At 45.7% G+C, this 12,881-nt stretch overlaps 1 protein-coding gene across 3 annotated transcripts in view; it reads right to left on the bottom strand.

Annotated features, from left to right (window-relative positions):
* Positions 1–414: 414 nt before the first annotated feature.
* The window catches only part of TRIP4 (thyroid hormone receptor interactor 4), a 133,870-nt gene continuing 121,403 nt past the window's right edge, over positions 415–12,881 (bottom strand). For all 3 annotated transcript variants that reach the window (XM_029574415.1, XM_029574414.1, XM_029574417.1), the window contains one exon: positions 415–799. In XM_029574415.1, coding sequence (XP_029430275.1) covers positions 729–799 — 71 coding nt within the window. In that variant the 3' untranslated portion in view covers positions 415–728. The remainder of the gene's footprint in view (positions 800–12,881) is intronic.

Below are 12,881 nucleotides of genomic sequence, written 5' to 3'. Positions count from 1 at the left end.
TATGGCAGCACCACCATCTTTCTAATCTACGCAGCTGGTGCTTTCTATCCCTTGTGATCTCATTTGTACCCTCAAAGAGCCTCTAATTAGCTGGAAAATAAACACCTAAATTTACAATTTATAAACACCTAAAAATAGAAGCCCTAATTATAATCCACGCATTTATGGTGCATGCCTATTGTGAGTGTTGATATACAGCACTAAAGCTAGAAAAGGCACTAAAGGGGTGTAAAAAGCTAGAGAAGGCTCCAAGCACTATTGTTGCCCTTTCTTTTCCTATTTTTCTAAGTTCTGGAGTACTTCTATTAAGAATGCTGTAAATAATGACTTTATGCTACAGCTGGGAACAGCCCAAGACTGGCACAGCTTGACAGAAGATTCACTCCCCTATCCATTTTAAAATATACTCAACAAAGTAAAGTACATTTTTTTTTTGAGACATCTTTTTATTTGTGCTGTCTTTCAACTGCCTTCAAAACTGGGAGAAAGTGCTGCATATCCGTTTAGCACGTTAAAACATTTTTCATAGTGGTGTAATTATGAAATCAGAGAGCTTGGTTTGTTTTTGCATGGGTTCAGGATTCTCGAAAGAACGTGCAACATTTCCTTCTCCTCACAGGTGGACCCATCAAGCTTCTAGAGTGGATTGTGGTTCCCATCCTCGCAGCCGCCTGTGGAGTATCCCTGCCGCAGGAGATGGGAGGTAAATGAACCTCCGATACCTTCCATCATGGTTCAATGTCCTTCTGCTTCATTAACCCTTTCTTAGCTCCCTGATGGATCTTGGACTCCAGTTTCCCTGTTAGAAATGAACAGATTTCATTTTTACACCTTATTTGCAGTGCACAACAGTTGCATGCAGAGGAGTTCAGCCAGGTAGTGTGCTTCTCGTATTTAATTATCCCTGCAGAAGCTACACATTACCAGACAGTTCTGTCTTACTCACACGTCAATGACAACTGAAACTTACAGGCATTATGCTCTGCATAAAAGGAAACCCCTAGAAGGAAAAAATAAAATAAAGACATCTCTTTCTCCTGTTTAGAAATCCACAGAATATACAGCACTCCATTCACAAGCAATCACTGCAGTAAATGAGAGCAACCCATTTTTATATCATAGATGTTACCTCTGTTTTTGAACTGAAATTTAAACCAAACTACATCTTTTGTTTGACAGGTTGTAGAAATTATCTTTTTATATTCCTCTAATGAATAAGATAGGCTCCAGAGTAGACACCTTAGAAGAGTCTGAATTGTTTACCCCATGCCTCCAAAATCCCAGTGGCCAAGGGAGGGGCATAGAGCTCATCAAGTAATAAGTTTCATGCATATCCTACAACTCTTTGTCTACTTAGTCTCTCTCATTGCACTCTGCTCCAGGCCAGACGCTTCCTAAATTTCTTGTGACTAACAAGGCAGGATATACTTCCCTCAGAGCTGTTTAAAGCTTTTCACCTCACTAGTATGAGGTTTGACATTCATTGTAACATAGTAAATGATAGCAGATCAAGCCCACAATAGACCCCTCTAGTCTGCCCCATTGAGATGTGTCTACTTTGTCTATGCAACCCAACACCGACTCCCTTCTCCTAAATGTCTTTTACTTGCCCTCCATACCTGTTCCAAGCATGGTCTCCACCACCTCCAACTGTGCCATCTACTTTGCTTCTTGCCATACCACTACTTAAGCTGAGACCCACGGTCCTGTCTAAAGTTTGTAATGATCTCCACAGCCATCAAGCTAGGCTGTAAAATAAAGGTTGATTTAAAAAAATCTGAGCTCCCCATGCTCACTGGAATTTGGATTTCAATTGTGGTCCCGGTATACAAGTCACCCCAGGCTTTGTGGAAGTTTGATACTCTTGCGCCACCGCTCCATGCAGGTTACCCACTCTGTTTGGGGAGGCCCGATGCAATCGTACCACTGCTGTTTAAGGATATAACTGTTGCTCTGTGCAGGTTGCCACAGTGCCTCTTGGAAGCACAATGGAACTGCAAGCTTGGTTGCCGACTTACATTTGCAATTCAGCAGTGCATCGGCTTGCCAAACAATCAAGTCAACTGCTACGGTTATAACAAACATGAAATGGCATGCTTGGTACCATTTGTTTCTCGTTTCGGCGGCTGGCTGTACCATGTATACCGCCCCTTATTCTCATCCTCTATGCGACAATCTCCCCGTACCATATTTATTACAGACAGAGTGAGAATCCAAGAAAATCAACAGCCACAGAGTGGGCCTCCTTCCCATCCCAGGGCGGCAGGAGATGCAACTAACAAAGAAAAGCTTTTAGAGCTAACGAATGCCGAGCAGCTAGCATGCGAGGCAAGAGCAGAAAGCAGTCTAGTGCTTGCCAAGCCTGCAGCCCATGAAATTTGCATCAGCTTCATCAAAACGTGCCCGGAAGGCACAGCTCTCGCCCCCTTTTCAGCCTTTTCTGTGTTTAGGCTCATGTGCTGCTATTGTTGAATTGCTACAAGGCTTCTGCACTCTTTTACCTCCGCTGGTTCCTTCAGTCACAGAAGCGCCCTTTTTGTGACCTGGAGCTCCACTTAACAGAAGAGTAAATAACAAGGTGTCCCCAGGTACCCGACCTAAAAGTGCAGTTTCTACAGCGGCAGTGTTTTCAAAATGTGCTCAAGTCACAATTGATTCTATTTTTGAACAAGTACTAGACTCCTTTTCATACAATCCCCAAAGATATCTTACATCACTCGTACTGGGGACCAATTTATTTTCCCCACTGCTACTGCCTTCAAGTAGCCTTTCAATATAATGAATTTATACTCCAGCATGTGGGACCCTAAAATAGGTACAGTTTAGGCAGGCAGGCCCTGAGTAACACAATGTGCATTTTAGAAATATATTTGTACATAGTGTGATAGGGAAATCCAGGAAGAGAGCAAGTAAATCCGGTTTGCTACAGTGAAGTTGCAGCAAAATGGGACATGTGCTATCTAATGTTTCCAAAACATGGTTTACGTAATGACCTAACAGAACTTATTGGTACAAAGGGGATTGTGATCAGAAATAGATACAGCACGCAAAAATGAGTTTTGAGATTTCCCTATTAAATAAGCACAGTTGGAAGGCACGAGTTAACTAAATGCCAGCTCTATTGAAATCAGCTGAGCCTGAGGATGCATAAAAGTGAAAGCCCTACATGTATCAAGGAAAGAAGTGAAAGGAAACAGACAGGCCGATACAGTAAGGAGCAGTAGGAAGAGCTGCATTAGTGCCGGGCGCACCCGCGTTTGCCGCACGCACAGTCTGGCTCACCTACCGCTCGATACTGTATTTAAATAGCTTGCAAATGCAAGCCGCGTCCAAGAAGCGTCAGGCCCGCGCAACCCATTTTACTGTATAGGCGCTTTATACAGCGCCTATACAGTATCCTGGGTGCGCTGGTACCTGTCATTTCAAATGACATTTGAAATGACAGGTACCTGGAAGTGGATCCCAACTTTAACTAAAGAAAACCTAAAAACCTAAAACCCCCTCCTCCCGAATCGACATGTTAAATATGTGAATAAGTGTAACCAACTTACTTTTTGTTTCTTTTTCAGCCCTTTCAGCCTTCTCTGCCGTCCTCTAGAGGGGGCAGCCGGCGGCGAAAGCGGTTTCCAGCGGCCCCCCCCGGCGAAGACGGACGAACGCACGCCCGTAGTGCACGGGTGCTCAAGCCAATGAAAGCACATGGACGGGCGTGCGTGACGTACGCCGTGACGTCACGCACGCGCATGTGCTTTCATTGGCTTGAGCGCCCGTCAATTTGGGCGCTCAAGCCAATGGCTCTAGCCAGCGAAGCGCGTGACGTCATGCTAGCCAGCCATGCTAGCCAGCGAAGCGTACGCCGTGACGTCATGCGCTTCGCTGGCTCTAGCCATTGGCTTGAGCGCCCAAATTGACGGGCGCTCAAGCCAATGAAAGCACATGAACACGCGTGTGTGACATCACGGCGTACGTCACGCACGCCCGTCCATGTGCTTTCATTGGCTTGAGCGCCCGTGCACTACAGGCGTTCGTCCGTCTTCGCCGGCGGGGGCCGCTGGAAGCCGCTTTCGCCGCCGGCTGCCCCCTCCAGAGGACGGCAGAGAAGGCTGAAAGGGCTGAAAAAGAAACAAAAAGTAAGTTGGTTACACTTATTCACATATTTAACATGTCGAGTTGATTCGGGAGGAGGGGATTTTAGTTTTTCAATATTTTACATGTCCAGTCGCTTCGGGAGGAGGGGATTTTAGGTTTTTAGGTTTTCCTTTGGGGGAAAGTTTGCCGTCAACCCTTACCCCTCCCTCTAACGCAGGGGTAGGGGGTAAATTAGCAGGTTAAACGCGTGGCTAAACTGCAGGTTAAAAAGGCGATAGTCGGGGCGCGCATTACTGAATGGGAGGGAATAGCTAATCCGATCGTTTACATCTCATATACATGCCGTGGGCGGAAGGGGTTACTCGTTGATTTAAAGAGGCGGTAAGAATGGGTTAAAGGGGATAGTGAATCTCGGGTTGGACTAACGCGGCCAAATTGTGAGTAGAAGGCGGGTTAGAAGCAGGGTAACCGCGGCTGCACTTTACTGTATTGACCTGTTAGTAAGGAAAGCAAAATTGCTTACCTTGTAATAGGTGTTATCCCAGGACAGCAGGATGTAGTCCTCACATATGGGTGACGTCATCCACGGAGCCCTTAAGCGGGAAAAACTTCTGGCAAGTTTCTAGAAGTTTTAACTGGCTGCCTGAGGCTACTGAGCATGCCCGGCATGCCATGATATTCCCTGCCACAGGGGTCTCACTCCAGTCTTGTATGTAGCAATAAGCGTAAGCAAAAATATAATAATAAAGTCTGAGGCCCAACTCCGCGGGGTGGCGGGTGGGTTCCGTGAGGACTACATCCTGCTGTCCTGGGATAACACCTATTACAAGGTAAGCAATTTTGCTTTATCCCAGGACAAGCAGGATGCTAGTCCTCACATATGGGTGATTAGCAAGCTAGAGGCTGAGTCATTGTCCGTGCATGTAGCAGTGATGCGTTGTTGTGGAAATGATGCAGCCGAAGTACACAGCAGGTTGGATGTAGAAGGAGTTGGGATTAAACTGGAAACAAGTTCTTTAAGACAGATTGTCCATAGGCTGAATCCTGTCGTCCTTCCTTGTCTAAACAGTAGTGAGCTGCAAAAGTGTGGAGAGAAGTCCATGTTGCTGCTTTACAAATGTCAACGATTGGCACTGAACGAAAATGCGCTATTGAAGTTGACATTGCTCTTACTGAATGTGCCTTTACTCGCCCTTGGAGAGGAAGGCCTGCTTTTGTATAGCAAAATTGTATGCAGTCTGCTAACCAATTGGATAGAGTATGCTTTCCCACTGCTTTACCTGGCTTATTTGGGTCATATGAGACGAAAAGCTGATTGGATTTTCTGAGGGACGTCGTGCGATTCAAGTAAAAGGACAAAGCACGTTTACAGTCCAAAGTGTGTAAAGCTCTTTCGCCTTGATGAGAGTGAGGCTTTGGAAAGAATGTGGGTAGAACTATAGTTTGATTTAAGTGGAATTCCGTAACTACCTTGGGAAGGAATTTTGGATGTGTTCGGAGAACCACTCTGTCATGGAGGAACTTTGTGTAAGGTTCGTATGTGACAAGTGCTTGTAATTCACTAACCCTCCTAGCTGATGTAATGGCTATGAGGAAAATAGTTTTCCATGTGAGAAATTTAAGGTCACAGGTATCTATGGGTTCAAAGGGAGAACGCATTAGACCTGTTAAGACCAGATTCAGGTCCCATTGCGTAGCTGGGGGCCGAATTGGTGGTTTAAGTTGAGTTAGACCTCTCATGAATCTACTGACGAGAGGTTGTGTGGAGATAGGTGCATCTCCTATCTTGTCATGATAAGCTGAGATTGCACTCAAATGTACTCTGATTGACGATGTCTGAAGTCCAGAGTCTGAAAGATAGCACAGATAATCTAGCAGAGTAGTTGTGGGGCAAGTGAAAGGATCTGTATTGTTTTGCTTGCACCAGGAAGTGAATCGTTTCCACTTGAAAGAATAATTCTTTCTTGTGGAAGGTTTGCGGGAAGCTATAAGCACTTGAGATACATTAGTTGAGAGGTTAAGTGATTGTAAGATCAAGCTTTCAACATCCATGCTGTCAAGGATAGGGATTGAAGGTTGGGATGGCGCAACCGGCCCTGATCCTGAGTGATGAGATTGGGAGCTACTCCCAGGCGAATTGGATCCTTGACTGACAGGTCTAGCAGTGTGGGAAACCATACTTGTCGAGGCCAATATGGGGCTATGAGAATCATGGACCCCTTGTCCTGTTGTAGCTTCACCAGTGTCTTGGTGATAAGCGGTATTGGAGGATATGCATATAGGAGGCCTGAGTTCCAAGGGCGAGCAAAGGCGTCCTTGGCTGGTTGGTGCTTCTGTTGGTGCAGGGAACAGAAGTTGGTCACCTTGTGGTTGAGGTGCGACGCAAAGAGGTCTGTTGTTGGCTGTCCCCAACATTGGAATATTTTGGTCGCTATCGAGGGATTCAGAGACCACTCGTGTGGTTGGAATTGCCGACTGAGTCGGTCTGCTAGTACATTTTGAATTCCTGCTAGATAAGTGGCCTGTAGTAACATTGAGTGATTCAAGGCCCAGTCCCAAATTTGCGCAGCTTCTTGACAAAGGAGATACGAGCCCGTACCTCCCTGTTTGTTGATGTACCACATGGCCACCGTATTGTCCGTTTGGATTAACACAGTCTTGTGTGAAAGGCAGTCCTTGAACGCATGCAGCGCATAGCGTATAGCTCGAAGTTCCAGAAAATTGATTTGATATGTGGCTTCGAGTTTTGTCCAAGTTCCTTGAGTTTGAAGAGAGTTTACATGAGCTCCCCATCCCAAGGTGGATGCATCTGTAGTTAACGTTATTTGAGGGATCGGCTTTTGGAAAGGCAGGCCCTTGCGTAAATTGTCTTTGATTGTCCACCAGTTTAGCGATGAGCGAAGTTGGTGGGTTACTTGGATGGGAGAATGAAGCGGTTGAATGGCTTGGATCCATTGCGACCGGAGAGTCCATTGCGTAAGTCGCATGGCAAGTCGTGCCATCGGAGTGACATGAACCGTTGATGCCATGTGGCCCAGTAAGATTAGGAACTGATGAGCTGTCACTTGCAGTTGTGTGGACATGGCGTACGCTAACTGGGACAGTGTATGTGCACGGTCTTCTGGAAGAAAAGCTTGTGCGAGGTTTGTGTCTAATTCTGCTCCTATGTATTGGAGTAGATGAGATGGTTGTAGGTGGGATTTTTGATAATTGATGAGAAATCCCAGTGTGTGCAGTACCTTTATTGTGTAATGTAGAGAAGTAAGCGCCCCTTGTTGAGATTGACTTTTTATAAGCCAATCGTCTAGATAAGGGAAGACATGAACACCTTGTTTGTGCAAATGTCCTGCTATTACTGCTAGGCATTTTGTGAATACTCTGGGAGCTGAGGCTAGGCCGAATGGTAGGACTCTGTATTGGAAATGCTGGCGTCCCACCTTGAATCTTAGGTACTTGCGATGAGGTGGGAAAATAGGTATGTGAGTATAAGCGTCTTGGAGATCCAGAGAACAAAGCCAATCCCCCTTTTGTATGAGAGGAAGAATGGTGCCCAAGGATACCATTCTGAATTTTTCTTTTCTTAGAAATTTGTTGAGATTTCTGAGATCTAGAATTGGACGCAGTCCTCCGGTTTTCTTTGGAATGAGGAAATACCGGGAATAGAATCCTCTTCCCTTCTGTGAGCGTGGTACGTGTTCCACCGCTCTTGCTTTCAGAAGAGTAGATAATTCCATTTGTAATTGAGGTATGTGATCGAGATAGGAGTTTTGTGGTGGACACTCCGGCGGGGGAGCTGTGAAGTCTAGGTGGTAACCCTGATGAACTATGGATAAGACCCATTGATCTGTGGTGATATTTTCCCAATCGTTGTAAAAGTGGGAAATCCTTCCCCCCACTGGCAAATTCGGAAAGGGGTTGGGTTGGCTCTGTTCTCCGGGACTGCTTTCAAAAGCCAGAGGTGGAAGCAGTTTGGGGCGGAGGCTGTGGCCTTGCAGCTCTCTGCTGTCTCTGCTGAGGGCGCTGTGGAGGCCTTGTAGAGCGTGGCCTTGAGGTCTGGGGGTAATACCTTCTTGGTCTAAAGAAAGGCCGTCTGGTGTCTCGCCGTGGCGGCCTGCGGGCAGGGTGAGTAGGAGCATCGTGGGACAACGTAGAGAGCTGTTTTAATGTTTCAGAGTGCTCTCTAAGCTGCGTTACGGCATCTTGTACTTTTGTTCCGAACAAGTTGTCGCCCAGGCAAGGCAAGTCCACTAGTTTATCCTGGACCTCTGGACGTAGGTCAGACGCCTTCAACCAGGCCCATCTTCGAGCACTGATGCCTGAAGCTGCCGTTCTGGAAGAAGTCTCAAATGCGTCGTACGCCGCTCGCACCTCATGCTTGCCCGCATCCAGACCTTTCTGCACAATGTGTTGTGCTGCCTCCTGCTGCTGTTGAGGGAGAGAGGGAAGAAATTCCTCAATCTGCTTCCACAGGTTTCTTTGATGCTGTGTTATATACAGTTGGTACGCAGCAATTTTCGCATTTAGCATCGCTCCCTGGTAAATCTTACGCCCCATAAGGTCTAGGAATCTGTTATCTTTCCCAGGAGGGATAGAAGCGTGAGTTCTTGACCTTCTTGATTTCTTTTGCGCAGATTCCACAACTAATGAACTGTGTGGTAGTTGTGGCTTCTCAAAGCCTGGGGCCGCTTGGACTAAATATGTAGAATCAATTCTACGATTAACTCCCGGTGTTGTACATGGGTGCTCCCAAATCCGTTGCTGAAGTTGGAGTAGTACTTCATGAACTGGAATTGCTAGGTTATGTTTTGGAGGATCTACAAATTGTAGAATCTCCAGTGTTTGCTGTCTGTCATCTTTCTCTGCCTGAAGTTGAAAAGGGATGGATTCCGACATCTCTTGAACGAAAGAAGCAAAGGATAAATCCTCAGGAGGGGATTGCTTCTTGGTTTGTGGCGGAGTACCTTCTGATAAAAATTCTTCTGAAGAATACTCCGATTGTGTGTCAGACCATGTATCCTCTGGTTGAGGATATGAAGGATGGCTTGGAATTGTAGATGGAGGAACCCCCGAGGGTCCTGGTAAAGGATCCTGGATGTCCGGTGCCCCATCACTGGTATCACTGTTTTCCGCCGGGTATGAAGGCAAGGAAGATAAAAGATCATGATATCTTTTGGTGAGGATAGCATGTAATCTTTTCTCAGAGGGAATCTCTGGATGTTTGGACTTTCCTGTTGCCTTTTTTCCCCGGCTTGAAGCTGCAGAAGGAGCTACAGTGTAATGTGGAGGTGGTTGTGCCGCCGTAGAAAGTGATGTAGTGAGAAAGGAAAACATGGAGATGGGAATCAATGAGGAGATTGGTCTGGAAGCACTTGTGGACATTGTAGAATGTACACTCGTCGATTCCATCGAAGGATGTGCAATTTGCATCGAAGATGAGGCTGTTGACATCGATGGAGCAGCAGGCATCGTTGGAGCGCAGATAGGCACGTCCATCGGAATAGATAGAGCTGCAGCAGTCATCGGCACCGAGATTGGCATCGGTATGGACGATGACGTTGGCATCGGCACTGGCATCGATGTGGACGATGGTACCGGCATCGACTCGGTAGTCGGCATCGATGGAGACATCGGCATCGGCCCGATGGCCGGCATCGATGGAGTCATCGGCATCGGCCCGATGGCCGGCATCGACTGGGGAGTCGGCATCGACCTGTAGGTCGGCATCGGTCCTACCAGGGCCGGTATTGGAGATGCAGCCGGGATGGCTTCTTTCATGGCATCGGCGACAAGCTTCTTAATCAAGGTTGTTAAGTCCGCCACGGACGTCGACGGTGTCGATTCCTCTGAAGGGATTACCGAGGTCGATGACAACTTCCGCTGTTTAGCCCTTGGTTCTTCCGGCGATGGCAACGGAGGAATCGCATGATGTCTCCGGTGTTTATGTTTGGGACGGATCTCAGAAACGGATCTGGACGATGACGGGGTTGGCGAGGAAGCATCTCCCGAACCTTGTTGGACTTTCTTTAGAAGTATCTTCTTCGATACGCCTATCGGGGAAGATCTAGTCGAGGTCGACGGCGATGTCGGTGCTCTGATTTGAAAAATCTGAGCCATTCTTTCATGGCGAAGCTTCCTACCTTTCGCCGTCATTTCTTGACATTGGGCACAAGAAGCGATGTCGTGGTCTCCTCCCAAACAACGGACGCACTCCACGTGCGGGTCGGTGATGGACATAGTCCGGTTGCAGGCCGGACATTTTTTGAATCCGGAGGTTTTCTCCGTCGACATCCGTCGATGAATTCGGATTCCTTTTTGTCAAAAAAGAGTATGAAGTTTGTCACCAGCCGGTGACAAACCGAGCGAGACCCGTAAAGGGTAAAAAGTTGAGAATTAAAGTTAGTCGTTGTGAGGTAACTCACGGGGCTCCTGGAAACCGCGATGCAGCTAGCAGCGCGGAAAAAAGAAGACTGGAGTGAGACCCCTGTGGCAGGGAATATCATGGCATGCCGGGCATGCTCAGTAGCCTCAGGCAGCCAGTTAAAACTTCTAGAAACTTGCCAGAAGTTTTTCCCGCTTAAGGGCTCCGTGGATGACGTCACCCATATGTGAGGACTAGCATCCTGCTTGTCCTGGGATAATGGAAGTTAACCATTTCCTTCTGTTCAAATATAGAAACTATATTCTACATCGCCTCCTTCTGCCAGGACCATTGGGGACCAATCCTCCCCAGCTGCCAAGATAGCTCTAGATGGGTCCAAGTTGATCGCATGTATTGGGACCCCCTGTTCAATTAACAGAATGGAAAAATATATAAGACCCATTTCTCTTAGCTAATTAAGCTTTCTTACCTTCATGCCATTGGACTAGACAATATTAGCTTATGGTGGTGCATTCAACAAGTAAACTTTGGTAAATTAACACAAGACAGCCTGATTTGTAGCTAATCCTTGGAACAAACAAAAACTAGTACCAGAAGGCAATGGAGGCACAATGGGGTAGATAAGATAGATGAGGACTTAATGATCAGCATCAAGGTGTTACCTTCATATAAGTGAAAGAAAAGTACCATGCTGATCAAGTTCTTCCTCTCGTTAGCACCAGAAAATTAAGAAAATAAACAAACGTGCCACAACCTTTTCTTACAGATAAGGTTTTTCAAGATTAAATGGAATGACCAATACTCTGCTTTAAAGCCTTTGACTTGTGGTGTTCCCCAGCGCTCAATTCTTTCATTGCTTCTCTTTAAAGCTCCATTAATTCAGAGATTAGGTTTTAGTGGATAATTTTATACAGACGATATCCTGGTTATTGCTTCCTTTTCTGTTCCAAAGTCATAAAGGTCAAGAGTCAATGACTGTCTGGATCAGAGTGCCTTGTGGTTATCATCTCATAAGTTTAAAGTAAATTTGCAGAAATCCAAAGCTGTTTGGGTGATTCCCTGAAAATTTTAGGAGTGATCTTAGATAACTTCTTATCCATGGCTAATCACATCTCAAAGTTAACTACGTAATTTTTTTTCTCCCTACATACAATTAGGAGATTAAAACCATTTTTATGGAAACTAGCGCTTACAATGTTGGCATGTGCCCTAGTATTATCCAAGACTGATTACTGTGACTCTATATTTAGTAATCACTGAGAAGGCTTTAAGGAGGTTGGAATTACAACAGAACATGGTGGCTCGCGTTCTCTTTGGGATTTCAATATTCAAACATATTTCACAATTGTTATAAAAACCTTCACTGGCTCCCTTATAAGAGCAAGAATTTTTAAGATCCTCTGCGTGATGTGTAGGGTACTCAACAGAAGGATCCCAGCCTACCTCAACAATCTTTTGGCTATTTATACTCCCAGCAGAATGATGAGATCCTCACAACTAGACAAAGTTCCTCATGAGAGGCTTCTAGGAAAAGTAAAAAGTCATGGGATAGGTGGCGATGTCCTTTCGTAGATTGCAAACTGGCTAAAAGACAGGAAACAGAGAGTAGGATTAAATGGGCAATTTTCTCAGTGGAAGGGAGTGGACAGTGGAGTGCCTCAGGGATCTGTATTGGGACCCTTACTGTTCAATATATTTATAAATGATCTGGAAAGAAATATGACGAGTGAGATAATCAAATTTGCAGATGACACAAAATTGTTCAGAGTAGTTAAATCACAAGCAGATTGTGATAAATTGCAGGAAGACCTTGTGAGACTGGAAAATTGGGCATCCAAATGGCAGATGAAATTTAATGTGGATAAGTGCAAGGTGATGCATATAGGGAAAAATAACCCATGCTATAATTACACAATGTTGGGTTCCATATTAGGTGCTACAACCCAAGAAAGATCTAGGCATCATAGTGGATAACACATTAAAATCGTCGGTTCAGTGTGCTGCGGCAGTCAAAAAAGCAAACAGAATGTTGGGAATTATTAGAAAGGGAATGGTGAATAAAACGGAAAATATCATGCCTCTGTATCGCTCCATGGTGAGACCGCACCTTGAATACTGTGTACAATTCTGGTCGCCGCATCTAAAAAAGATATAATTGCTATGGAGAAGGTACAGAGAAGGGCTACCAAAATGATAAGGGGAATGGAACAGCTCCCCTATGAGGAAAGACTAGAGGTTAGGACTTTTCAGCTTGGAGAAGAGACGACTGAGGGGGGATATGATAGAGGTGTTTAAAATCATGAGAGGTCTAGAACGGGTAGATGTGAATCGGTTATTTACTCTTTCGGATAGTAGAAAGACTAGGGGGAACTCCATGAAGTTAGTATGGGGCACATTTAAAACTAATCGGAGA

Source organism: Rhinatrema bivittatum, chromosome 13 (assembly GCF_901001135.1).
Source record: "Rhinatrema bivittatum chromosome 13, aRhiBiv1.1, whole genome shotgun sequence".
NCBI lineage: Eukaryota > Metazoa > Chordata > Amphibia > Gymnophiona > Rhinatrematidae > Rhinatrema > Rhinatrema bivittatum.
This window is presented reverse-complemented; position numbering and strand designations above follow the sequence as displayed.